The 27,224-nt window shown below is 63.8% G+C and overlaps 1 protein-coding gene across 1 annotated transcript in view; it reads right to left on the minus strand.

Annotated features, from left to right (window-relative positions):
* The window catches only part of PIEZO1 (piezo type mechanosensitive ion channel component 1 (Er blood group)), a 54,788-nt gene extending 32,140 nt beyond the window's left edge, over positions 1-22,648 (minus strand). The window contains exon 1 of the mRNA XM_059999678.2: positions 21,836-22,648. Coding sequence (XP_059855661.1) covers positions 21,836-21,899 — 64 coding nt within the window. The 5' untranslated portion in view covers positions 21,900-22,648. The remainder of the gene's footprint in view (positions 1-21,835) is intronic.
* Between the last annotated feature and the right edge of the window lie 4,576 nt (positions 22,649-27,224).

Consider the following 27,224-nt stretch of genomic DNA (forward strand, 5'->3'; position numbering starts at 1 on the left):
CCACACAGAGCTGGACACCACGGCCCGGCCTGCAGGAAGATGAGGGGCCTGTGGGGAGGGGGGGGGCCAGACGTCGAAGCCCCCAGGTGCACCCGCGGTGCCGTGACGTCACCCCAAGGCTGGCCTGCACGCCGGGTGGGAGAAGAGGACACGAGGCCCGTCCTCCCGAGGGAGTTTGAGGAGGCCGCCCGCCCCGAGCCTCAGTTTCCCCACCTGTGAAGTGGGGGAAGGCGTGCCAGCGTGAAGGGCTGTGGGACGGATGGGCAGCTGTTCACGCACCCTCGGGGCCCTCACCTCGACCCTCCGAGGGGTGTTCTAGCCCCATGCGGGGAAGCCCCGGGACACACAGGAGGCCAGCCTGAGCACCACGCCATCGGCCAGTGGGACCCACAGGCCAGCGTGGGCGGGGGACCCCAGAGGCTTGCAGGGGCAGCACGAGAAGGCTCAGAGGTCATGCCAGGCCTGCGTCAGCATCAGAGATGAAAGGACAGTGGGCCTGGGAGAGACCTAGGGAGAGGCCAGGACTGGGGGGGACGCACCACGGCCGCCATGACTGCCCAGCACCCGCGAGGGGCACGACTGTCGCCTGTACTTTGCAGATGAGGAAACTGAGCGAGGGGGCTGAAGCTGAGGGATGGGGGCTGACGCCCCCCAGAAATGGTGTGGGTCTAGGTGGCCCAGAGAGCAGAAGTGGGTGGGTGAGGGTCAGCCCCAGGCGCTGCCGAACCAGCCCTACAGGACAGTCTGCGGGGGACAGATGCAGCGGTGGCGGGGGGGCTGGTCCAGGAGTAGCAGGTCTGCAGGGTCAGCTGTGGGAAACCAGGGCCCTGGCAGAGCTGCCCGCCCTCCCACCAGGCTGGAGGACAGCCAGGCCCCTTGCAGGGCGGCCAAGGCCATGGCACATGGAAAAACGGGGTGGAGGGTGGCAGGGCGTGGGGCCCAGAGTCCAGGGGCTACTGCAGCTCACCGGCCCCTTCCTCCTCTTCTTGCTGGGCCCTGGCTCGGGGTCACGGGGAGGAGGGCCATGGGCTGAGTGCTTGGGAAGAGCTTCTGGAAGGAGGCGGCTCAGTGGCAAAGAGCCCGGGCCAGGGGCCACGGAACTCATCCCAGCCTCAGTCTCCCCACCTGTGAAACGGCTGGAGGCCCAGCCCTGCAGGAGACGCGGGCCCCTCTGGGCCTCAGTTTCCCCAGCTGTTGGGTGGGAGGGGTCATAACCACTCCCGCTCAGGGAAATGCTGCCATGGAAACGGTGTCCGGCAGGTAGCAGAGAGAACTCACCAACCTCCAAGGCCCTGTTGGAGGACACAAGTCATGGCCAGCCACGCCCACTGCCACGCCTCTTGTGTAAAACTTAAATGAGGGACTTCCCTGGTGGCGCGGTGGTTAAGATTCCGCCTGCCAATGCAGGGGACACGGGTTCTAGCCCTGGTCTGGGAAGATCCCACATGCTGCGGAGCAACTAAGCCCGTGTGCCACAACTACTGAGCCTGCGCTCTAGAGCCCGCAAGCCACAACCACTGAGGTTGTGTGCTACAACTACTGAAGCCCACGCACCTAGAGCCTGTGCTCCACAACAAGAGAAGCCACCACAATGAGAAGCCCGCACACTGCAACAAAGAGTAGCCCCCGCTCGCCACAGCTAGAGAAAGCCTGTGTGCAGCAATGAAGACCCGATGCAGCCAAAAAATAAATAAGTAAAATAAATAAATTTTAAAAAAAAACTTAAATGAGCACAGACACACACGTGTGAATGTCAAAAACGCGCGGAAGAGCCACTCTAAGCAGAGCCAGTGTTTACCTGTGTGGGAGGGGCTCGGCCCTACCTGGGAGGCTTCCTTCTTCACTGGGGGGGGGGGGAAGGTTCTCACGTGTAACTGGGGTCGGGTACGGTGAACTGACCGAGAGGGGAAGACCAGGGGGAACACACCACAGGGCGGTCGGGCCACCAGGACCAGGCTGCCCTTCCACAGACCGGGCAGGAGGCTGGGAGGACATGAGGCATCTGAGCCCCCAGGCGCCGGGGCAGCGGCAGGGCTAGGCCCGGGCTCCCCTGACCCACCAACGGGCATCCTCGGGCCTGCCTCTCCACCAGCTGGGTGAAGCTCCTCTGGGCAGGGCCAGGCGCAACCCGGAGGCTCAGAGACCCCAGGGGAAGGCTGCCAGGCCAGGGCAGCTGCCAGGGCGGGGGTCCCGTGTGAGCCTGGCTGCCCCCACGCGACCCCAGCCCGCCGCATCTCCAGCCACCTTGTTCACTCTGCCTTATTTGGCTTCGAGGAGAAACCCATAAACACTTCCCTGCTTGCTTCTGCCAGGGGCGGGCGGGCGGGCGATGGAGGAAGAGGACAGACGTGGCAGCGGGAGCGCCCAGTGGCACCAGCCGTCCCCTGCCGTCCGCACTGGCAGCCGGGCCTCGCAGTTCCCACGGCAGCACCCACAGGACGCGGTGGCCACACCTGCCACACCCCCGCCCTCCAGGCCCAGACCCAGAGGAGACCAAGGGCTAGATCAGACCCAGCTTTCTGGAAGGGGAAGGCTGGGGAGGTCAGCCGACGGCCCACCCCACGCACCCCTACCCTCGGGACAAGCGCTGTGGCCGGGGCCAGCACGGGCAGCGCGGGCTGGCATCTCAGGGCCCCTCGGAGAGCCCACGGAAGGCTGGGGGAGGGGCGCTAAGGGGCCCCGCCGCCCAGACCCGCCTCTGCGGCCGAGACGGCAGGCCCTTCGGCTGCGCTCCCTCCGTTGACCGCCACCTGCCCCTCACGGTCCGTGCAGCACGTGCCTGCCCGAGACCCCGTCCCGCCCGGCCAGCTGAGGGCTGCACGCAGCCATTCGGGGCTCCCTGCACGGGCGGTCTCGGGTGGGACCACGCCGCAGGGCAGGAGGGGCAGCCGGCTCCGGGTGCCACGGGAAGGACAGGCCTACAAAGGACCTCAGCGACCTTCACGGGAATCCCCTTCCTCCCACAGGAGATCGGAGGCCACAGACACGGATGCAGGCTCGTGGGGACGGGGCTGGACAGGACGGAGCGAGGGATCAGGGGCAGCCATGGGACGCTGTGTCACCTACGTGGAGCCCCACCAGCAGCCTGGGGCGCCCAAGTGCAGGCGGAGGGTTTACCTGCCGCCGCGTTCAGGTTTAGCGAGTACGGTGTCCGGGCAACGTGGCTGCACAACTCCCTGACTGCACAGAGCAGGCGCAGGCGGCTGGTCCCCTCCCTGCAGCACGGGCTCTGGGAAGCATGGCGACTGCCCAGGGCCAAGGGGACCTGGTGGCCGCCGTGGACCAAACACAGGGGAAGGGGCTGAACCACATCTCAGGGGGGGCTCCCAACAGCACCAGCATTGCCCAAGACGTGCCACACGGGCCAGACTGGTACCGCTGCGGCCGTTCAGACTGGGGTGGGGGTGGGGGATGGCCCCTGAGGTGACCGGCAGGTAAAGCAGGTGGGACGTGAAGACCTGAGCCTGAGCTTTCAACCAGCACTGCCCAGGCCCGGCGGGCCGGGCGGCCAGGCCGGGGTGGGGGGCTGCGGAGAAAGCCGCTCTGGGGGTCAGGCGTGGGCCTCAAGGGCCGTCCACAGGCCCCACGGCAGCCCCTGCTCCACCGGGGAGACGCAGGGGAGGCCCTTCGGTGCCTCTCCCCTCGAGGCTGCTCAGACCCCATCCCCCAGGACGCGGCCTCCCCTGAGGACCCTCAGCCAGCTCCCCCAGGCCAGGGCCCACAGGGCTTCCCCGGGAAACAGCGCTCCGGGCCCTGTGTTTGGAGCTGCCGGTATTTGCAGTATTTGGCCTCTGCTCGCTCCCCTGGAGGATCAGGGCTCCCAAACCACCTCGGCCTCCACAATGGAGAGGCTGGATTCCAGGCCAGGGGTGGAGCCCGCATTCCACAGAGGGTCAGGGACCGCCGCCCACTCCCCGCCTCCCAGAACACGAGGAGGCCTCCCTCTTCTTCCTAAATTTATTTATTTATTTTTGGCTGCACTGGGTCTTTGTTGCGGTGTGCGGGCTTCTCATTGCCGTGGCTTCTCCTGTTGCAGAGCACAAGCTCTAGGCACGAGGGCTTCAGTAGTTGTGGCTCGCAGGCTCAGCAGTTGTGGCACACGGGCTTAGTTGCTCCGCGGCACGTGGGATCTTCCCAGACCAGGGTTGGAACCCGTGTCCCCTGCGTTGGCAGGCGGATTCTTAACCACTGCGCCACCAGGGAAGCCCCAGGAGGCCTCACTCAGAGTCTCTGCAGGCTGACGGGTAAGGGGACAGCGTGCAGACACGCCCCTCCCCATCTCCGGCCGATGCGGTTTGACAACACGCCCTTTCCCCAGGCCACCTAGAGCTCAGGGCCTGGCTGAGACGGGCCAAACCTGGGATGCACAGAGGGCCACAGTGAGCAGGTGACAGCGGCCCATGTCCCCAAGGCCAGCGCCCAGCACGGGGAGCCCTCCTGCCACACGGGGGGAAACTGGCACCCTTGGCCTCTCCACGTGGGTCAGCCCTGTGCTGCCCCCGCCCTCCCGGACCCCTGCCTCCAAGACGTCCCAGGGACAGGCAGGACCCCCTCCAGCCTCCAGGAAAGGGGCTCCCAGCTGAGCCGCACCCCCAGAACGTGAGGAGCAGACCCCACTGGACCCCCGTGAGCGCCGCCACGCCCGACCCGGGCTCTGTGCCAGCGAGGGGCTCCTGCTGGCCACCTGTCAGACGGGGAAACTGAGGCACAAAGGGTCCAGCCGGGGTGCCCGTGCGGACATCAGGCCCTCCAGAGCCCCGCTGCCCTCGCGGCGACCGAGCGCTGACTGGCTCCTCGGCACACCAGCCCCACGCAGCTGCGTTCCACCTGCTCTTTCCCCGACCCCCGTCCCCCAGCTCCCCGGGGACAGACGAGTGGCCCCCGACAACCAGAGTGTCCGCGTGCCCCGCAACAAGGCTGCCCGTCTGGGGGACGCAGACAGAAACACACGTGGTGACGGGACAGCGGCCCGGGCGTTCAGCGCTGCGTAAACAAGGACGCTCGTGACCCGGGGCCACGCCCACCCCGAACTCCATGCTAGTCGACACCGTGGGGCCCCTCGAGACGCCCCCGCCCGCAGCGCCGGAAATGAGGGGGAGGGGGGCCCTCCGGACCCAGGACTCGGGCCTCGCCACCCACACTGCCCACCTGGGCCTCGGGGAGCCTCGGCCACCAGCACCCCTCACACAGACCCCGTCCAGGGCCTCCGCAGCCTCGGGCATCGCGAGGGGACTCGGAAGGCGACGCGAAGCCGCGGGAGGCGCGGGGCCGGTGCTGCTTCCACGGCTCGGAGGTACGCGCGGGCTGCACCCTCCCAGGGCCCTCCAGCCAGCAGCCCACACGTCTTCCCAAAAGCTCTCCGTGCGACAAGACGCGGCGTAACCCCTCCTACAGACCCGCGGTCCTCCTAGCGGGGTTCCCAGGCCACCCCAGCGGCGTCCCCTGGGGATCTGGCGGCGACGCAGGTCCCAGGCTTGCCCAGACCCGCGTGCTGTGACGCGGCCCCGGCGGACGTGCCCTGCCGACGGAAGGCTACCTGGGCCTGGAAGGACGCAGGTGCGCGGTCCTCCCAGCTTAGAAGGAGCAGCAAGGTGATGATGCGTGGGACCCCTGCCGCATCCGCGCCCGACACAGGGCGTCCAGCCCTACAGTGCCACCCAGACCTCCCCTGGGGGGGACAAGGACCTGCATTCCCCTGCGTCCTGCACTCACCCCCCTCCACCTGGAGGCAGCGTCCGCTTTAAGGCCGGCCCACAGTAGCCGGGCCCGAGGCCACAAGGCTTCTGAAGAGCCCGGGCTGCGTCACCTTCCAGCAGCCACCGAGGCTAGGGCCACCTTTCCAAACGCGGGTGCCCAGTCTGGCGCTCCAGTCTGCCGCCAGCTCTGGCCCGGGACTGGAGGGTGGGGTGCTGCCTCAGAGCCCCACCCTGTGACTCAGCTGGCCCGCAGCGCCCCGAGTCCCTCCGCCTGTCTGGTCTGGATGGCGCAAAGAGCCCCAGAGCCTGGTCACAGCCCGCCCCGCTCTCTAGGGCCCTTCCCAGCACCTAGGGAGGGGAGGAATGCCACCGGGCCACCTCTGGCTGGCAGGTGGGGGCGGGTCCGCAGGCCCCTTCAGATCCCTGCCCTCCCCAGGAACACGGGAGCTGGGGTGGGGAGGGCGTCCCTGCCTGGGCATTTAGAAAAGAGGCTCTGGTCACCCGTGCGTGTCAGCAGTAGACAGTGTCAGGGCCCCCTGGGAGAAAGGGGACATTCATGGGCGCCTGCCCCACGACCATCTTGCTCCCCAGCAGACGCCCGCCCCAGCGCAGCAGTGACCCCAGAAGGCGCCCCACGAACGTGGGCCGGAGCGGGTGCCGACGGCAGGGAGCAGCGGGGGCAGCCCTGCCCTGGGAGAACCTGCCTGCTCTCTTCCCTCGGGTGAGGGCACTGAGCTCGGGTCTGCCCGAGAGCTTGGAGGTGCGACCAGCACACCAGCACTGCTCTCCCCAAGGGGCAGGTGGGCCAGGAGCTGCTCTGAGGGGCCTTCGGGCCGGCGGGTGCTTCATCCCGCGTCGGCCTGTTCAGTCAGCCTTACATGGGACTTCCACGTCCGGCAGGCACTGGGGGACGGTGGACACCCTCCCAGAGGTGCGGCCAGTCGGAGGAAAGCCTTACAGCGAAGTCTGAGGCCCCCAGGAAGAAGGAATGCTCCAGCTCCCTGGCAATGTGGACTCCAGATTGCAACATCAAGGCTTGCCCGAGCTGCCAGCCTGCTGGGCCCCTTGCAGATTTCAGACTGGTCTCACAATTGCCCGAGCCAGTTCCTTAAAACGAATCTCCTTGCTTCCTCTGTCTCTCCCGCCCTCCCTCTCGTCTGTGCACAGGCGGCCATGGAAGACACCCCATCCATCTGTCCATCTCTTATTCCATCCACCTGTCCACCTCTTATTGGCTGTTTCTCTGGAGAACCCTGGCTGGTCCACCTGCTTTCAGGCTCCCGCACTGTGAACCGCAGGCTGGCCCACCCGCCTCTGAGCTCTGGGCCCAGGTGGCTGCAGGGCTGGGGCAGAAAGGGTGTCGGGGGCCCCACACGGGCTCTGGAAACTCAGCAAGTGCACGGTGACCTAGGGAAAAATCAACACTGTCTGCTCCTATAACAACCAGCCTGGGCAGGGCGGCTCAGCCTGCCCCCCCTGCCCCCGCCAACAGACACCAGCGCCCCCGGAGCAGGGACGCAGCTCATGCCACTCTGAGCACCCACTCCCAGGGGCAAGACGGCAGGGGGGTGGGGGGGCGGTGGCAGGGTGCACCCCAGGCTTGAACTCCGGCTGCATCAAGCCAGGAGTGGGCCGCCATTTCCCCTTGGCAGGAAAGGTTGCTGACCCGCTCACAGAACATTCACTTTCCTTTTCAGAACTTTTTAGATGCAGAGAAGCACAGAAATCATTAGCAAGCAGTTCTACTCCTCCTGTTACCGTGGTTCAGCTCTAACACGTTTCTCCTGCCAGTGCACGTCTTACCAGATTTAACTTCACCCACTCAGCTGCACTGTCCTTTGTTCACCATCCCCTCCTTGAGAAAAAACGCTCATGAATTTCAGGATATCCTTCCAGGAAAGAGCCACCTCTGGGCTCTGGAATCCCACCTGGGGCCATTTCCGGGGGGCATCCAGGCCTGCAGCTGTGGTCTGTTGGGCCGCAAAGGTTACAAAAGCAGCCTTGGGCGCCCTGGGCTTCGCCCCATGTCCGCCACAGAGATGCCACCCTCGCCCGGGCTCCCGTGAGCCCGTCTCGGTCCCTCCTGACTCCCGAGAGACCAGAACCCAGAGTCCCCCGGCAGCCCACCTGACAGGACTGAGCAGGTCTGGGGCTCTCTCCCCTCTTAATTCCGCTTTGAAGCTTCCCGAGGCACGGTCCCCAAGCCTGCCGAGAAGGGGCTGGGGCGGGGGGAATCGGCGTTGCCGGCACCCTGCCCGCCTCCGCTCGCCGCTCTCAGATCCCGCCAGTGCAACGCCATCAGCTCTCAGCCAGGGCGCCAGGACAGACACAACCGCCCTGCCCAGGCTGATCGTTCGGAGCTGTCGGCCCACGGAGCAGGGACTGTGCTGGGGGAGGGAGGTCCCCGCAGGCCACCAGCCAAGGACACTCAGCCAGCGAGAGACGGAGCCGGGCCCTTCACCACGGGGCAGCCTCTCCCCTGCAGCCAGGAAGCAACGGCTTCCTCCAATGGTCCTCTAGGGATGGAGCTCAGCTCTGTCACCCGCGGAACAAACCCACGCTCCCTAACGGGACCCCCGGCCGTGCCCACGGCTCCGGCACCACCGGGCTCTTCCCTAAACTAGCCGCGAGGCTCACACCCCTCCCCGCGCACGCAGGCCTGCCCCTCAGCCCCGGCCTAGCTCTCTACCACCTCCTGCGGGCGATGGACCCTCCAGATGGAGGCTCGAGCCCCTGAGGGTCCGTGCTGCCAGGGGAGGGGCCGAGGCCACGCCATCACCCAGGCTCAGTCCAGCATCGCAGGCCCAGAGTGACCCTCGAGGTATGGCCCCCACCCGTCCGGCTCCCGGACCACGCGGCCGAGCGTCCCCACGGGCCCCTGGTGGTGGGGTCAGCTCCCCAGACGAGAGGAGGAGCAGCCACTTAAGAGCAGAGAGCACAGGCAGGTGGGGATGGGGCAGGCCATACGTTCAGTTCCTGGAAAAAGAGGGGCGGCAAACACTGCCTCTCGCCCACCACATCCGGCGTTTCTGGAAAACCAATCCGACTCCTGACAGCAAAGCAAGCGGCACACATCGCGGGGGTCCCGAGCGACACGACAAACAGGCCCCCACGAGGCTCGAGGCGGAGCCGGTGCCCTCCCTCCCGGCCGGCTCCCGTCCACCGCCCCCAGCCTCAGTCGGCCCAGCTCCCAGAAGGCCTCGGCCATCAGCACAGGGGCAGCTGTCACCTCGGGGCTGCCATCCACAATGGGCAGGTCACAAGGTGCCAGGGACGCCCCGAACAGAGAGGACGCGTTCCTGGGCCCGGCAGCCTGTGGCCACAGGACTCAGGCTCTGCACGCCCTCCGGGGGCCTCTGCCCCCCACTGCCCCCGCCCCGTGCAGCAGGGACACCAGGCCCATACAATCAGCGGCTGGCTCGAGGGTACTCCACAGCTGAGCGTTCTCCAGCAACAGGGAGAGCCCGTGGCCGCCCACCTGAGGCCACCTGCCCACAGCCCAGGGGCCCTGGGACCAGAAGCGGGCCTCAGCACACCTCCCACCGCTGCTCCCAAGGGTCAGGGCTGAGCCTCTGGGAGCGTGCAGGCTCTGGTCACCTCAGGGGAGGACCCCCAGGCGTCCCTGCTACACACGGACAGGCCGCAGGGTTCTCGTGCCTCGTCCAGCTGCCGCAGCCGATGCCGGGAGACCAGTGAGGGTCCCCCGGCACCCAGCAGGCCCACAGACACCGGCTCCCCGTGCCCCGCCAGTGTCCCTCTACCCGGAGGGGCTCCCGAGGCCAGGGATGCCCCCCTGCAGACACGCCCCCTGGCTGGGGGCCCTCCTGACCGCCACACACACGATTCCACCCTCACAGTGGGAGCCCCAGCAGGAACCTGACGCCCAGAGCATCCCGTCCCTCTGTGCCCTGATGCCAACCACATGCCCACCCTCCCTGGACGGGTCACGGCCCAGCTGGCTCCTGTGCTTTCCAGCGTGGGGCCTGGAACTGGCTCGGCTTCTCTGGGCTGCGATTCTCTGTGCCACCGCCCCAGAGGCCAGGCCGAGTCACATGGGACTCCTCGGGGCAGCACCAGGAAACGACCAGTGCCCCAGGGCCCCAGGCCACGCATCTGCCCCACCACTCCCTTCCTACCAACAGCTCAGGGTGGGCCAGGCGGTGCTGCTGTCCTGCGGGAGCGCCCGGCCGCCATGACTCAGCCAGACCTGGCAGGGTCCATCACTGCGCTCACCTGAGCAAGGTGTCCTCACCCTGCCACGCCCCCCTCAGCTCTCGACATTACCAAGCCACTGAACATCTCTGCCCCAAATTCCCCCCCCCCGGTGAGGCCACCACCGTGTCCCAGGGCTTTAGGGTGCCTTGATTAACGTGCTGGGTGGCCAGGCTTCTCGAGATGCGCCCAGGGGTGTGGGAGCAGCAGCACGGCCGCCTCGCACTCAGGGCCACTTTACAAAGTATTTCCACCCATGTCACCTGGAGGGTCACCCCAAGGGCCACGAGGCCAAGCAGGACAGGTGCTAATCTCACAACTAGAGATGAAGACAACTGGGGTGCAGAGAGGCCCCAGGGATGGAAGGGCGGGTGCTGGGCGCCTGGCTGCACCCCCAGCTCTGCTCCGGACAGCCTCCCTGCACAGCGTGTGTCCCCCTTCTAAAGGTGAAGCGTCCAAGGCTGAGAGAGGCTGAGCCACTTTCCCCAGGAGGCCCAGCAGCAGAGCCAGGAGGCCCAGGTCGACGCCGGGAGAGGAAACGTGACAGAGACTTGGCCTGGGAGATTTCCCATCCCGCTGCTCTGCTCCAAGGACACCTGCCGGCCCAGCGTGTGGCCCCAAACCACAGGTCCTGAAGGCTTTCACAGCCCGGCAGGTGCTGGGCACACAGAGGCCATACACCCTGGAGCCTGGATCCCGACACAGCAGCACCTTGGAGCAGCCCAGGGACAGTGCTCAGGACGGGGCAGAAACCACCTGAGGTCCCAGGGAGCCCCAGTGGGCGCCCCCCCCCTGCCCGTGCACAGAACAGGACCAAGCAGGGCGAGGATGCACGGACGTGACACAGGGGGTGACGATGTCCAAATTCCCATTTATAAACACCCCGAAGCCCCGGAACCATCCTGGCAGGAGGTTGGATTCTGAGCACGGCCGCTGGCATGACCGCCCCACTACCTGGGGTCCAGCATCTCGTGTCTCCAGGAGCTGCTGTGCTAGGTCTGTGTTCAGAACAGGGAAGAAGGAACGGGAACCCTGGAGCCCCTGCCCTGTGGCAAGGGAGGAAGCCGTGATGTGCCCTATGGCCTGGAGACTAGGAAAGCCACCTGGGCTCCTGTGGCCCAGTCACTGCAGGAGCCACCAGAGAGGACACAGCGCAGCGAGGAAACCGGCCTCAAGTTACTAATAACCGGCGGAGCCGAGCCCCTGGCAGCCGCACTCACAGCACGAAGCCCCGCCCACCTGCAGACAGGCCGAGGAGAGAGCCGGGAGGAGGGCCTCCAGCTCCTCTCCCCTCGGGGGGCCAGTGCCCAGCCGCCTCCTCCGGCTCAGCGGGGTGACCCTTGGCAGCCCCCACCCCTGCCCGCGTGGCCCCTTCCTCTCAAGGTCCTCAGCGCCCCCCAGCCCCCTGCAGGCCTCCAATGCCTCCGGAAGACACAAGCGGGCCCCGTCCCGGGATGCCTGGAAGTGTCTCAGGCTCTGGAATGCGATGGAGCCGGTGAGCCCAGAAGCTTCCTGCAGCCTCCTCTGGAGGGTTACCCCTCCATCTGCCTCGTGCCCGCTCTGGCCCTTGAGGGCCAGGGGTCTCCTCCCAGCTGGGCTCAACTCCGCGTGGGCCCTCAGAGGAGAGTGCCCTCCTGTCCACCCCTGCAAGCCACTCTCGGCCTCCAGCCCTTCATCCCTCGCTCTCCCAAGGAGGGGGGCGGACAGGGGCACAGCACAGCCCTCCCAGGGTTTGTGGGGCAAGGGAGGCGACGGGGAGGGGAACGAGGGGCCTCGCTCCAAGAAGAAAGGTGGACAGGTGGACGGGTGGAGGGTGAGGTGGGAGGGGAGCCGCCTGGTGAGCGGAGCACAGGCTCCCTCCCTGCCTGCGTGGCCACAACCCGGGGACAGGACGGGAAGGAAGGCCCCCCCGGAGGCCCCAGATCCTAAGAGGGCTAGAGTCAGATGGGGCAGCGGCGGAAGGCCCAACGGGGCCGCCTCCAGGGGAAGAGGAGGTCCTGGCCATCCGGCGCCCAGCGGCCCCGGCTTCCTGAGGGGGACACAGGGACATAGGACCCAGAGCCCACCACCATCCCCAGCGTCCAGGACCCCGAGGGGAGCTGCTGCCAGGCCAGACAACGTGCCAGCGCTGCTTCAACGCTAATCCCATCCTCCTGGGGTCACAGGGCAAGGCTGCCCTCCCGACGGGCCCCTCGGTGCCATTCCTGGGCCCTCGTGGAGCCTCAGGCCACCGTCCCTGCGTCACCCCGCTCCTGACCTCCAGAGATTAGGGCCCAGCCTGGCCATCGCTCCCCGGCTGGGGCGGTGTGCACCAGCTGATAAGGTGTGGGACGTTCCTGCAGCAGGAAGGGGGTGTCACAGGCAGGGCTCGGCACCCACGGGGCCTCGGGCAGTGCCCGCTTGTCACAGCTTCTGCCTCTGTCCACTTCCCACCCACAGGACCGGGCAGTGGCCAAGCTGCAGTGACAGTGACGAGGAAACGAGGGCCGAGGGACAAAGAGGCACCACCCTGCCAGCAAGGGTGGAGAGGACCCAGGCGGGTGCCTCCCGCACGGAGCGGAGACACGGGCCAAGCGTGTGTCTGTCGAGCTGGGCGTGTGAGCACGGAGCGTGTGCTAAGCTGAGCCGCCGCAGGAGAGAGGAGGGAGCCGGACTGGACGCGGACAGGCCCCGAGGACCGCAGGCGGCTCGTCTGCCGGGGAGACCGCACAGGCCTCCCGGGGGCGTCACACAGGACGTTACACGCCAGGGCCTGGCTGTGCCCACTCCGGTGAGGCTGCACTTGCTAAACCACCAGGTGTGTGTCCGACAGCGAGTCTGTCCTGTCCTGGGACTCGGGGTCTGACTCCGGGGAGCTTATCCTGAGGGGCACAGTCAGAAGGGAAAGCAGGTGAGCACAGAGATGGTCACTGCGTCCCCGGGAACCACAGCAACGGGGGTCTGGAGACTGGGACCGTCTCTGCAGAGGCCGAAAGGAACCCGCTTCATTCAACAGGCGGCCCAGGGGGGGCCACATGGAAGGGCAGAGTGACGGTCCCACCGCAGGAGCGACACCAGGACAAGAGCCTGCAGACAGTGGGACAGAGGCCCCAGAGGAGAGCTGAGAGCAGGCAGAGGGCTCGGCAGGCAGCAGAGGAGGGAAGGGGAGGGCTGGGATGGGACAGGATGGGATGGGACGGGCAGGGCAGGGAGGAAGTGGGAAGGCCCAGCCCAGCGAGCGGAGCGGCCCACCCACCAGGAAACACTCAGAGACCCCATGAGCCAGGCACCTGGTCACAGCCACCAGCTCGGGGACACGGGAGACGACGTCCCAGCCAGAAGCATCCGAGCTCACAGGACTTAGAATCAAAAACACCTGCTCGGGCTTCCCTGGTGGCGCAGTGGTTGAGAGTCCGCCTGCCGATGCAGGGGACGCGGGTTCGTGCCCCGGTCCGGGAAGATCCCACATGCTGCGGAGCGGCTGAGCCCGTGAGCCATGGCCGCTGAGCCTGCGCGCCCGGAGCCTGTGCTCTGCAACGGGAGAGGCCACAACAGTGAGAGGCCCGTGTACTGCCAAAAAAAAAAAAACAAAAAAAAAAACACCTGCTCTTAACTGGACACCATAAAGAAGACGATTGGCTCTTAACTGGACACCATAAATTAGACAATTAGGATCGAAGCCGCAGGCAGGGAAAACCACGTGGGGTGCAAACAGGTTTGATAAAGAGCTTACGATCTCGAGTCCACAGCGAACCCCCAGAGGCAGAAATAAAAAAACCAACAGTCCAGTTTTTTTTAACGGGTGAAAGAGTCCTAAAGATGTGTGCCAGAGAAGATGTCCAAGGCGCTTAACATCATTGGCATCAGGGTAACAAAGACTGGGGTCGCGGGAGATGCCACCGCACGCCCCGAACCAGCAAAAATCAGAGGCCAACACCACGCGCGGCGAGGGTGGAACGCCCCGGAGTGTCCCCTAAACGAGAACCAGGAGGACAGATCGAAGCTTCCTTGCCGGGAACATGCGATGCCCGTGACCCAGCAACCCCACGGCCAGAAGTGAATGAGATTCAAGTATGTGTCCGCGGAGACGCCACGCGGCTAGCAGCCTCGTGACTACCCGCCAGGCGCAAGAGGTGATCAGATAAGCAAACGTGGCGGTGCATCCAGGGGACCTTAGCACCAGAAGGAAGGAACCACCAGCACACACACAGCGTCACGTCCCAGAGGCGGGAAGGCACGGAAGGCAGCAGACACAGAAGTACACACCCCGGTGGTCCCTCGAGCACGGACCCCCCCAGTGCAGGCAAAACTGACCTGGGGAAGGAAGTCAGGGTCGAGGGGGTGAACGGGCGGCAGAAACATCTCCATCTCCCTTGGGGAGGGGGACAGATGTGCCTGACTGTCAACCCAGCAGACAGAACACGTAAGGTCCAACCCTTTACTCTGAGTGCCTGACGTCTCAGCGGAAAGCTCTACGCGTGGACCGTGCCGTCCTCCCCTGGGGGCTCTGTCGGGAACCCAGAGCCTACAGCAGGGCCTGGCACAGGCAGGTTCTCCAGACACGTCTGCCGGGCGAGTGACACGTAGAAGGCGACAGAGCGACCGAGCGTCTGCGAGGGAGGAGGGCAGCCACAGGAGGCGGTGGCAGGGGGACAGCCGGCAGGTTCTGGGGCAAGGACAAGCTCGGGGAGCTGGGAGACCAAATGGAAGCGGGAGGCTAGTGGAGGAAGAGGCGCAGCCACAGGAACTGTGGGGGGGGGGGGTCATCCCAGACACTGACATGAGTGGGGGCGGGGCTCCCGGGAGGCAGCAGTGTCACGGGCAGAGAACTCTGCCCCCGGGGTGCTCATCTGTGACATGGAAAAGCCACTAGCGCCCCCCCCAGGAGCGAATGTGCTGCTGGCAGCAGGCCGGAAAGCGAGTGGAGGCTCGTCCTGAGGGGGGCCCCGTGGGCACAGTGGGCAGCTCTCGGATGTCCCGGGAAGGCCACTTGGCTGTGGGATGCATCTGGACGCAGAGCAGGAAGCCTGGGGCTGGGTGTGCCGAGACCCCCGTCTGTCCAGGCCGGGGGTGATGCTTGTGGACATGGGTGGAGGCTGCAGGGGGCTGGGGGACGGGGGGACACTGAGGTAGACGACGCAGCACTGTGTGCCCACGTGGCGGCCAGGCGGCCAGGACACTCGGCACCGGCCACCCAAACTGGCACACGGGGACCGGCGCCTCAGTGGTGAGGGTGACCTGCCCCTCCGTGAAGCAGCCGAGGGACACCCCCCCAGCAGGGGAGACAGGTACCCGCGGCACGAAGCCCCTCAGAGCTCCTGGGCGTGCCCCGTGGTCACTACGATCCCTGGCCACCCACGGGAGGGGAGGACGAAACAGCTGAGCTGGGGGTAGCGGCATGGACGGCTGAGTTTCCCTTTGAAAAGCTCTTGTTAATGCTGTTATGATGACGTGTTGTTTCTAATGGTGTTTTAACCATAATCACAAATCCAGTGGATGAGAGAGAGAGAGAGAGAGAGAGAGAGAGAGAGAGAGAGAGAGAGGGAGAGAGAGAGAGAGAGGGAGAGAGAGAGAGAGGGAGGGAGGGAGACTGGAGGCAGACAGGATCCTGGGGCCCCGAGGGGAGGCTGGTGTGTCACTGGGGGCAGCCACAGGTCACAGGCCCTGGCAGTTCCAGGAGGTGAGAGAGACCAAGGCCCAGGCCTGAGGCCCGTGAGGCCCCTGCCCGGGAGCCAGGCTGTGTCCGCTCCTGCTGTGCCCATCCAGACCCAGCCACCGTCCGGGCCACAATCACGGGCCACCGGCTGCTTCTGCAGGCCCGAGGAACCTGTGCGCACAGCAGTTGCGTTCTCTTGTTTTCCCCAGAGGATCCACGGGAGGCCACTGAAGGGCAGGGCAGGCGAGGAGCGCTGGGGGGACGGGCCTGGGCAGCACACCTGGGCACTGCCGGGGTCGGAGCTGGGCCCGGACGCGGCCTGAGAGGCGCGTCCCTCCCGCCTCAGCTCCCTGCATGGGACACGTCCCACCACGCGGTCAGCGGTTAAGAGCCCAGGACAGAGGCCCCGCCCACCCCGGCCCCCCACCCGCTCTCGAGGACAGCAGCCCCCAGACCCCTCCCGCTCTGCGGAAGCCGCTGGGCCGGGTTCAGCCGCCCGTTCGCTGGCAAAGGAAACCACAGGAGGCAGCTGAGGTGGCCACGCTCCCTCTTTAGCCTGAGCCCCGGGGAAGGAGAAGAGGCCCGGCTATATATACTCACGGAGAAAAACAGCGCGCAGGTCGGAGCCTGGTAAACAGTCGGCCGTTACAGACAACTAAAAATACTCCCTATAATTATGTTATTAAAACGCAGCAGAAAAATGGACCCGCCCCACTCGGCAAAGGCCCGAGACGGCGCAGGGAAGCGCGGGCCACGCACGGCGGCCTGAGGGTGCCCTGGCGGCACCGGGCGGCTGGGCCGGGCCGGGCGATGCCCATCGCAGTCGGCGGCTTCTGCAGGGCTGCCCGCGGCACCAGGCCCCAGCCTCGCGGGCTCCTCTCCAGGGCAGAGGCTGCTGACCCCGGGCCACCCCAAGAAACACTCTCACACATGTCAGGGTGGGCGGGGCGCTGCCGGGGCCCCAAAGACCCGCAGCCACCTAACCCCACGGGTGGGGACACGGCAACCTTGGGCCCCAGCCACTGACCAGGGCCTTCCTTCTCAGGACAGGAAGAAAGGGTGGAAGAAAGAACTTAATCTCATCTGACCCAAAACGTCACTGTTTCAGGACAAGTATTCATACGTTACTTGTGTAATTAACACTAAATCAAAGAATCACAATGGGGACGGGGGGAGGGGTGTCAAGCCTCAGGTCCCTCCGGCCCGACTGTCCACTCGGCACTGCCCTGCCCTCTCCAACCCAACCCTCCGACTGGCCACCGCTAGGGGATGGGAGCCCCCCAGCTACCAGGCCACCTGTTCGCCTCCTTCCACAGGCGGTCCGACCCTGGGGGGCTGCACTGGTCCGGAGCCTTCGATCTGCCACCCTGCCCCCCTCCCCGGCCTGGCTGACAACTTCTCTCCCTCCAGCAGACGAGTCCCGCTGGGTGCCCACCTCTCCCCAGCCCTGCCCAGCCTGGACCTTGTTCTGTATGACGTCACAGGCTGCACTGCGTTTCTTTCCCATCTGGGCTCAGCACAGCGTGAATAGACACGGCAAACGCACTTACAGAACCAAGGTGCCGGGAGCTGCGGGGGACCCACACCTCGCCATACAGCCAGGGAAACCTCGGCCTCCATTAGAGAGGAGAATGGGCCCAGCCCCTCCCACGCCCACCGCCACTGGCCCTGAACCAGCACCTAGGCGCCTGCCCGGAGCACCGTCCCACGAGACCTGGGTGAGAGAACGCTTGAATGAACTTGGGGAAACGTCCCACGTGAGCACAGGAATCTGAGCAGGCGGGTGTCACGCACGGTGGCTCTGGACGCCACGCCTCCCTGCCTGGAAACGGCCTGTGGCCGGCGGGCATCTCTGCACATTCAGGACCTGGTGGTGGGCGGCTCTTCCACTCGGCCCCCCAGGACTGTCCCGCCCTGCCCCACCCAGGGACCAAGCGATCAGAAACCTGGGGTCGGCCTTCAAGCTTTTATCGTCTCGTTTACAGGCGAGGAAACTGAGGCCCAGACAGAGGGGTGAGGGCCTGGCAGGTTCAGAGCGGGACAGACGCTGGCGCCACCCACAAGCCCCTCCAGCAGGGCCAGCCTCGCCCTCTCCTCCCTAAGACCTCCCACCCCAGGTTCTCCCACCCCGCCAGCAGGCGTGGGGCTCACCTGCCCTGAGAAGGAGAAGATTTCACCCCCAGACTCATCCTTTCTCGCCTGCGTTCTAGTCCCCCAAGCCCCAGGTTCCTCATCCAGAAAACAGGCTTAACTCAGAGGGGTTCAAAGGTCAGGAGTGGGGCAGAGCTCACGTGCAGAGCATCGACCCCCCCGAAGACAGCCTCAGGCTCCAGCCGCTGGGCAGCAGACACAGCGGACTTCTGACCCACTTCTGTAACTCCTGGAGTCAGCATCACGGGGGAGAAGGAAATTGCTTTGGTAACCAAACCAAAGAGTCTACAAACGAAAGAATCTAAAAACAAAACAAGTCTCTCTATTTCGAAAACAAAGAAGACAAGACTTCACTGAATTCTAAGGAAAAGGGGATTCCTGAGGACCAGGGTGGTCAAGGGTGGCTTCCTGGGCTTCCCTGGTGGCACAGTGGTTGAGAGCCCACCTGCCGATGCAGGGGACACGGGTTCGTGCCCCGGTGCGGGAAGATCCCACATGCCGCGGAGTGGCTGGGCCCGTGAACCATGGCCCCTGAGCCTGCGCGTCCGGAGCCTGTGCTCCGCCGCAACGGGAGAGCCCACAGCAGTGAGAGGGCTGCGTACCGCAAAAAAAAAAAAAAGTGGCTTCCTGTAGGAGGCAGCTCACACTGGGCCCTAAAGACTGTGCTGGTGGGGCGGAGGGGGAGCAGGGGATACCCTCGAGCCCTGTAGGGGCCCTGCCACAGAAGGCAGTCCCCTGCAGTTGGGCTCAGAGCAGACGGGCCCCTTTCCCTCTCCACCTTTGAGAACCGAAAGTGTTGGAGGGAGAGACACCGCCCAGAAAGCAGTCCCAGGGACAGGATCTGAGATGCTTGTCACCCCCGCCCCCCCCATCAACACTGCCCCGCAGGACCCTTCCCGCTGGCCTGACTGCTGGTGGGATGGCCACCTGCAAGATGACCACAGATGACCCGTCCTCGGCTCCTGGGCCGACCCCAGCCCCTTCCCTGATCACGCACACTGAGCCCTTGGGTCCCGTCAACCAGGCATCTGAGTCCTGCGACTTATTCAGTCCTCGGAGGGGCTGCAGGAGGCCGAGTCTCCCCTACAAGGCGGCAGATGAACGCGAGACCTACCCTCAGCTCTGGGGGCCTCGGAAAGGGACGGCCCCAGGCTCACTGCCAGCCTGAGAGCCTCGCGGGGTGTCACCACCAGGGGGCTGGGAGGGAAGTCTCAGGCCTGGGTTTCTAACAGGGCCCCGCTGTCCCAGGCCTCCGTCTTCGCACTGCCTTCCTGCCCGCCTCACAGGGGTGTTAAGACGGTGATGGTGAAAACACGATGAAAAGGAGGAAGTGTCCCATTCTAAACGGTGACACGGCAGTGACAATCAGGCTGGTGCAGGTGACGACACTGGCGTGCAGTAGGCGTGTCCACGAGGCCGGGAGCCCCGTCCATCCCGCAGGCGGAAGCCATGTTGCCGCCCTGCCCGTGTTTCCCTATCAGTGATACAGTTACTGCCTTCTACCCACCTGCCTTTGGGCTACGGTGCTGCTTTTGGGAGGCCCATTAGGTCAAGAGTCGCGGGGCGGGGCCCGTTCCATGGGAATCACAAAGTGTTCTGTCTCTCTAGAACCTTCCAGCTCTGGGTCCTGACCCCCAGGGCTGCAGGGACCACAGGTGAGACGTCGAAGGCCGTCACCCTTCCCGGGGAGGCAGGGTGGGGGGCTGGGGAGTCTCTGCTGTGACGAGGTGGAGGTGGGATTTGGGGAGGCAAGGGGCACCCCAGGATGACCCAAACCCTCACTGCGGCCGCTGCCTGAGCCAGCACAGGCACAGGTCTGACCAATCCCCTCCGACGGCCTCGTCCAGCACCGACCACTCACTGGGAAACACCGCAGAACTGACCGACGCTACCAAAGCTCGCCACAGACCGCGGGGCGCTCAGAAGGCGGCAGCACACAGCGAGCTCCCTCAGGGGCCGCCCACGCCCCGACCCGAGAGCCGGCCTCCAGCCTCTCAGGTGTCACTGCGCAGGGCTCCTGGCCGGCTCTACGTCACCCTCCCACAAAGCTCAAGAAAAAATGTGGAAGGCTGAGCCCCGCACCCAGACACAGGATCCATGCGGGGCATGGCCAGGGTACCAGGGTTTTAATGAACAGACTTCATTTGGGGGACAGTTTTAGATTTACAGGAAAGCCGGCCCACGTGCACAAAGAATTATTCATCAGGATGCGAAAAGCTCTCAGGTGACTCCAATGTAGCCCAGGTGGGAACCCTGAGCTAGTGCCACGTCTGCATCCACAGACCGAGAGGCCTACCCTCCCCCCGCCCATATCACCCATTTGGGTTACAGGCAACAGCCCGAAGAACACAGATTAATTCTCGGGGTCAACAAACTCTGGCCCTGGGGCTGAGCCTGGCTCCACCACTTGTTCTGCTACAGCTCACAAGCTAGGAGTGGTGTTTACATTTTTTAATGGTTGGAAAAAACACCAGAAGAGCTCATGATGTGAAAATATTTACTATCCAGCCCATCACAGAAAAAGTCTGCTGACCCTGAACGAGGAGACTGCACCACGTGGGGAAGCGCGCCCTTCAGGAGCGAGCGCCCACCGCGCAGGCCTACCCAATTCCCCTCCTGGCTTCACAGCCTAAGGAGACTGCAGGTGTGCTGCGGGGCCGTCCGAGGCCCACCTGCCCCTCTGAGAAGCTTACCAGCTTCTGAGCCACACGTCCAGCTGGGTCTGTTCTGCTAGCCTGTTAACGTCTACCCTCCAGAGGCACGAGGAGAAAGGCCGACGGGCCCCACACTCCCCCGAGCACATCCCGGGCTGTCCGGTCCGTGCAAGGCTGACTCAGACCCTCCTCCCTGACCTCAATGGTTTTCATTGATTCCTGTCCTGAAAATTTTCCCAAGTCTCACCACCTTCCTCTGCTACAAATCAAAACACAGTCTGTCTGGGAGCCGAGGGCAGGCTGCTCGGGGTCCCACATTCCTAGCCCACTGGAGCCCGCTCCTCCCTATAACAGAAGTTGGCAAATTCCACCTGGAGCGATTTCAGAGGCTCTGGAAAGGCTTTCAGCATAAAAACACCAACAACACCCACCACGGTCGGACAAATTTTCACCCAACAGGCAGACTCACACTGCAAACCGTTCCAAGTTTCCGCGAATTAATTTAATCAGACCGCTTTCCAGCTCACACCCAGTAGAGACAGCCCCAGCGGAGGGAGCTGAGGGCCAAGGGCTGGCGTGTGAAGGGTGAAATGAGTCTCGGGCACTCTGCCCCGGGCACAGGGAGGCCAGGAGGGGTGCACAGGGGGAGGGCCATGGAGCAACGAAAGCCACAACTACCAGCTTCCGGGAAGGGGCGCCGACGACACGGCAAGCAGCAAGGTTGCGGGCCCTCAGCTCTGATACCAAGACCAGAAGCTTCTGCGGGGCATTCCCTCCCCCAGCCCAGGGCACAGCCTGCCCCGCCCCTCTCGCAGCACTAGAGCCCAGCGGAGTTAAGCCAGGACACCAGGGCGGCAGGGAGGAACCCCAACTATGTTTTCCAGAGCATGGGCCTGCCCTAGTCCGGCTGTGGGGTGGGGACGGGAAGGGGAAGAGTGAGGGGGGCCGAGCCCAGGGCACAGCGACGCTAGAGCCTCCGGAGGCTCCAGATGAAACAGCTCCAGGCAGGAAGCCCGCCTTCTCCCAGATTGGTCAGGAAGTCGTGATGCAAATTTGAGCTTTTTTTTTTAAACACGAAAGAGAAAAAGAGATTCGTGCCCCCCTCACCGACGCCCCAGCCCCTCCCATAGGGGCCAACATTCCCCTACCCTCGTGCCCCTTCTCTCAGCGCCCAGGGCGTGGGCACGAGCCGCCCTCTCCGGGGGTCGCTCGTTGCCCGCCCCTGTGGGCGCCCGGGTGCCATCTGCCCGCCACCCCGCCGCCGCCCTCCCAGCCTGGCGCTGGGACGGGGCCCCGGCCCCCCCGGCGCTCTCATGCTTCTGGAATGTGGGCGCCCAGGGCCGCGCGCGTCCCGGGGAATCTCCGCGCCCGCCCGCCCGCGCACGGTCCTCGCCCCGCCAGCCTCGCTGGGCGGCCGGGCCGGAAACCGGGAGCGGGGACGCAGACCCCGTCCCAGACCAGAGCCCGCAGCGCACTCCCCAACTCACCGGCCAGGAGCACGAAGGGCAGCAGCAGCCAGTAGAGGACGGCGCCGAGCACGTGCGGCTCCATGCCCGAGGGGCCCGTGGAGCCGGCCCGGGGTCGCTCGGCCGCCGCGGCACTAAAGGGCGGCGCTGGGGAGCCGCGGCCGGCGCATGGCGCACAGGGCGGGTCGCTGCACGTGCCGCGCGCAGCGGCCAGGACCCCGGCTGGTCTGTGGGGACACGAGCGCCTCCGCGCCCTCCTGGTCCTCCTCCTAGGGCCGGGGCCCACCGCGGCCCGCCGGTGCCGACGGCTGGGGCCCGCGCTCGCCCCGGTGTCAGCCCTGCCCCGCGGCGGAGCGCAGCGCGCGGCTCTCGGTAGCTCGCGGAAGCCGAGCACGGCAGGACGCGGCTCGGCAGCTCCCTCCTCCCTCAGCCCGCCCGCGGGCCTTTATAAGCTCGGCCCCCCGCCCTCCCGGCGTGCCCGCCCCCGCGCCTCCCCGACGGCCCGGCACGCCCCGGCAACCCCTCCGCCGCTCCGTGCCGCCCGCGACCCCCACCAGCCCTCCCGGCCGGGGCCGGCCAGCGGGGACCGGAGACCCCCGTGCGGCGTACTCCCCGAGAAGACCTCCACCCTCAACAGCCTTGGCGCTGCCGCTCGGAGTCGCGTGGGGGCGGGCGGGGGCCGCTTCTCCCCCGGCGGTTCCGGTCCGGAGGGCTCAAGAAAGGGTCCCTATCGCCGGGCTTCCGCGGCAGCACGCCACCCGCTTCTGCGCCCCGCACTGCAGGAGCAGCTGGGGCTTTGCTCCCACGGACGCGGACCCGCAGCGCCCCCTGGGGACCGTGGGGTGGCTCGGAGGCCCCGCCCGCAGGGCCAGGGCCGCGGCCGGGCTGGATGTCGGGCGGGAAGCCCTTGAGGTCCGACGGGGGCTGGGGGCCGCTTCCACCCGCGCCTGCCACCACCGCCAGCTCTGCCCTGATCCCTCTGCCATGGCTGAGAAGCGATAACTGCCCTTGGGCGGCCAGGCCAGGGTCTGAGCCCAGGCTGCGCTGGCCACTTCACCCGGCCACCCCAGTTTGGCCTTCTCCACCCTTGAATTGGGCTGGGAAAGGAGAAAAAAAGAGCCGCTCGGTGTGTAAGGCAGAGCCCACCGAGGGTGACGGGACCCAGGACCGGGTGAGGGCCTGAGGAAGCTGATGGGTGCGGTGGGGACCCGGAGCCTGCACGTGGCACCCGGCTCCGGCTGGCCAACCATCCCAGCTCCAACACAGGCCCAGACCCTCCCACTCTTCAAAAGCCAGAGATGGGGACTTCCATGAAATCTGGTGTTTCAGTGCTGACTGGTTTTCTCTCTGCCTCTCCTTCCTGGAGTCATGGCTCACCCTGGACTTTCTCTAGAGCCCTTGAGACTCGTAGCCTCGGGGTTCCTCCCCAAGGTCAGAGACCAAAGGAGGCTGGGGACAGGGGGTTGAGCTCCTTGAGAGTCCCAGGCCCGAACCTGACCGCCTGAGGCCATCCCTTGGCGGGGATTGTGGCCAGGGTCCCCAAGCAGCAGCAGCGTCCAGAGAGATGACCGAGGGACAGCCCACGGCAGCTCTACTGGCTGCCGGCCTTCTGCCCAACAGGCCAGCCCCCTCTCTGAGCCTTGGGGGGCATCTGTGAGACGGGATGGGGGCCAGCTGCAAAGCTGTGAAGATTTAAGAGACCATGTAAAAGTGGTGTGAAGTAACGCACACCCTCGAGGGGTTACCATCGGTCCCCTCAGTTACCCACCACCCTCGTCATTCTTTACTGGGCTGTGGACTGGAGAGAGGAGGGCAGAGGGAGAGGGAGAGACAACAGGCAGAACAGACACAGCATTGGGCTTAGGACTCCGCCCACCCTGCCCTCTGCCTGGCCTGCCCTCAGGGTGACCAGGGGACAGCAGGGGGCCCCTCTTGGGACATTGATGTCCACCTACACCGGGCCTTGTTTGCATAAAGGGTTTAAATGCAAAAACAACAAAAAGCTTAAAAACCACTCCCTTAAGCTAAGTCCTTCTAAGGCCTAGGATACAAGGTTTTAGACTCTATCCCAAGAGCAAAGTCTGAGGGGGAAGCAGGAGGACTCCGAATGAGGATGAGGGGACAAGAGCCCTGGGCAGGCGGCCCCCAGCACCCCCACAGCTTCGGGGACCTGGCTCGCCGTGCTTCCCACCCTCCCGTCTGGCTCCAGAACAAAGAAAGGACTTTCCCTGCAGAGGAGCAGAATGTATGCTTCCAAGAATTGTGAGCAGCGAAAAGACAGGAAAGAAACCAACTGTTCTGGCAAATTGAGGAGCTGTTAGAAGAAATCATCACGCATCCTGCCGTGGAGCGCTTCAAAGCAGTTAGAAAGTGAAGCAACTCTCTGTGTATCAATATGGAACAATCCCTAAGACACATTATTACAACCGGGAAAAGCAGAGGCGTTGGCCCATGCCTGGCCGTCGTGGACACAGAGTCTCTGGGAGGAACATGCGCCACAGCCAGGCCGGTAGGGGTGGAGCTGCACTGTGGGATGGGAGGGGAACAGTGGTTGCTGAAATGCCTTTTTGTGTTGTGGTTTTTTGCTGTATACACGTATCACCTATTCACAAAACACATTTTACAGGAGCACAGTGGGGACAGATTCTCAGCAGAAGAACTTCCCTACCTGCCGACTTGCCGAGTAGGGGGCAAGTCCTGGCTGTTCAGTAATGCAGGTTCTAATCCTTTGCAGACGAGGACACGGGGGCCCGAGGGGGGGACGTCATTTGCCAAAGGACAAGCCAGGCCTTAAGACCAACTTTCCTGATTCCAAGCCCAAAGCCATTTCTGCCCTACAACCCCATGGCTCAGGGTCCTACCACACTTGTTGATTAAAATAGAAATATAACTACTCTAAAGAACGGTATGGAGGTTCCTTAAAAAACTAAAAATAGAGCTACCATATGATCCAGCAGTCCCACTCCTGGGCATAAGTCCGGAGAAAACTGTAATTCAAAAAGATACACGCACCCCAGTGTCCACTGCAGCGTTATTCACAATAGCCAGGTCATGGAAGCAACCTAAATGTCTATCGACAGATGAATGGATAAAGAAGATGTGGCACATATATACACAATGGAATTCTTTTCATAAAAAGAATGAAATAATGCCATTTGCAGCAACATGGATGGACCTAGAGATGATCATACTAAGTGAAGTAAGTCAGACAGAGAGGGACTTCCCTGCTGGTCCAGTGGTTAAGAATCCGCACTTCCACTGCAGGGGGCACAGGTTCGATCCCTGGCTGGGGAACTAAGATCCCACATGCCACATGCTACGGACCAAAAAAAAAAAAAAAAAAAGAGAGAGAGACAAATATCATATGATATCACTTATATGTGGAATCTAAAAAAACAAGATACGAGTGAACTTATTTACAAAACAGAAACACACTCACAGACTTTGAAAACAAACTTATGGTTACCAAAGGGGAAATGCGGGGTGCGGGTGGGGATAAATTAGGAGTTTGGTGTTAACGTATACACGCATATATATATAATAGATAGTCAACAAGGACCTACTGTATAGCACAGGGAACTCTACTCAATACTCTGTAATAACCTATACGGGAAAAGAATCTGAAAAAGAATGGCTATATGTCCGTATAACTGCATCACTTAGCTGTACACCTGAAACTAACACAACATTGTAAATCAACTATATTCCAATATAAAAGAAATTAAATTAAAAACTAGTAATTTAGTCTTGGAAAAGCAGGCATGGTCAGGTCCCCCATGGAGAGAGGAAGGGCCGAGGGAAGAGTGTCATCAGCGGGCTGTCGTCACTCAGGTTTAACTTTCCCCGAGGATAACACAGTCATCCTTACCTGTCTCTATACTTACAACTTATTTCTGAGAAGAAAGAACCCAAGTGTCCATGAACAGATGAGTGGATAAACCGAATGTGGTCCCTCCACACGATGAAACATTATCTGCCCATGAAAAGGGAAGTACTGACGCTGCTACAACCCGGATGAACCCTGAGAACATTCTGCTCAGCAGAAAGAAGTGAGCCACAAATGGGCGAGTATGGCCCGATCCCGCTTATATAAAACATCTAGAATAGACAGATTAATAAAAGTGGAAGCTAGATTAGAGGTTCCCGGGGCTGAGGGGAGAAGGGAATGGGGAGTTATTACTTAACAGGTATGGACTTTCTTTTTGGGATGATGAGAAAGTTCAGGAAATGGTTACAAATGGTGGTGGTTACACAACAACGTGCATGTGCTTAATGCCACTGAATCGCGCACTTAAAATGATTAAAATGATAAATTTTATATTATGGGTTTTTACCACCGTGAATGACTAACTTGAGAGATTCGCGTGAGGCTAAGCGGATTTCCCTGCAGCCCACACCATGGCTGGTCCTCCCCCGGGGGCCCCCCCAGAGGCACCCACGTTGTCTGTTTTCTGAATATTGTTTTCCTGACACCTGGCCAGAGACTTGATGAGATCGGGGATTACTTTTTAATTTCCCCAAGTACATTCCCACTGAGTCTCCCCAGCCCCACTTTCCCGGAAACAGGACCAGGAATCGATCCAGCGGAGAACACGCCCAAGTCAGGCTCCTGTCAGCGGTTCCCAGGCCTGGTTCCTTCTGAGGGACCCGTCCTACCGGAGGCCCCTCCCAGCCACCTGCCCACCAGGAATGGGCCGAGTGACCCCTCTTCCTTGCTGCCCGAAGGCCCAGCCCTCGGCCCTGTCCCTGCTCAGGACGTGACTGGACCAGAGTCAGCAGTGGCGCCTGCTTCTGCACTTGCAGCTCCCAGTCGGTCCGGAACCTGCCCCCCTCACGGGCTCACGGGCCGGCTGAGTTGGGAGGCTGGAAATCGGCGCCTACAACGCAGACACGTGCCTACAGGGGCCTGAGGCTGCGAGCCCTTCACAGGCCGCCAGGAACGGCACGGGCCCTAAACCCACACTGCGGGGAAAGGTGGCCCGATGAATAACTGGGTTTTCCACGTGAAGCCAACTTCTAGAAGTTTGTCAGTGGTTTCCCTACCCCCATCTTGGCAGCAAAACCGGACTCCAGCTGGACGGGATGATGGAGGGACCAGGTCAAAATGATCGGGTCGGAGCTGATGGCCCAGCCCCAGGTGCAGACACTACCCAGCTGCAGAGACGAACCGGCCCCACACCCAGCATCCCCTGTGGCTGACAGGCTAGCAGGGCAAGTAGGGTGAGGGGCGTCACAGAGGTGACATGCCTTGCTGAGACCAACTGCTCTGCCCAGCCCCCCGCCACCTGGCCCACGCCAGCCTCGAGTGCCTCCCTGGCTCTGCCTGGGAGGGCACGGGAGGGGGACTGAGCCGGCAGCAGTGGGGACGGGAGGAGGGGAGGGGGCGGCAGGGGGCAGAGGCGGGGTCAGG

This window comes from Delphinus delphis, chromosome 20 (assembly GCF_949987515.2).
Source record: "Delphinus delphis chromosome 20, mDelDel1.2, whole genome shotgun sequence".
In the NCBI taxonomy this organism is placed as follows: domain Eukaryota; kingdom Metazoa; phylum Chordata; class Mammalia; order Artiodactyla; family Delphinidae; genus Delphinus; species Delphinus delphis.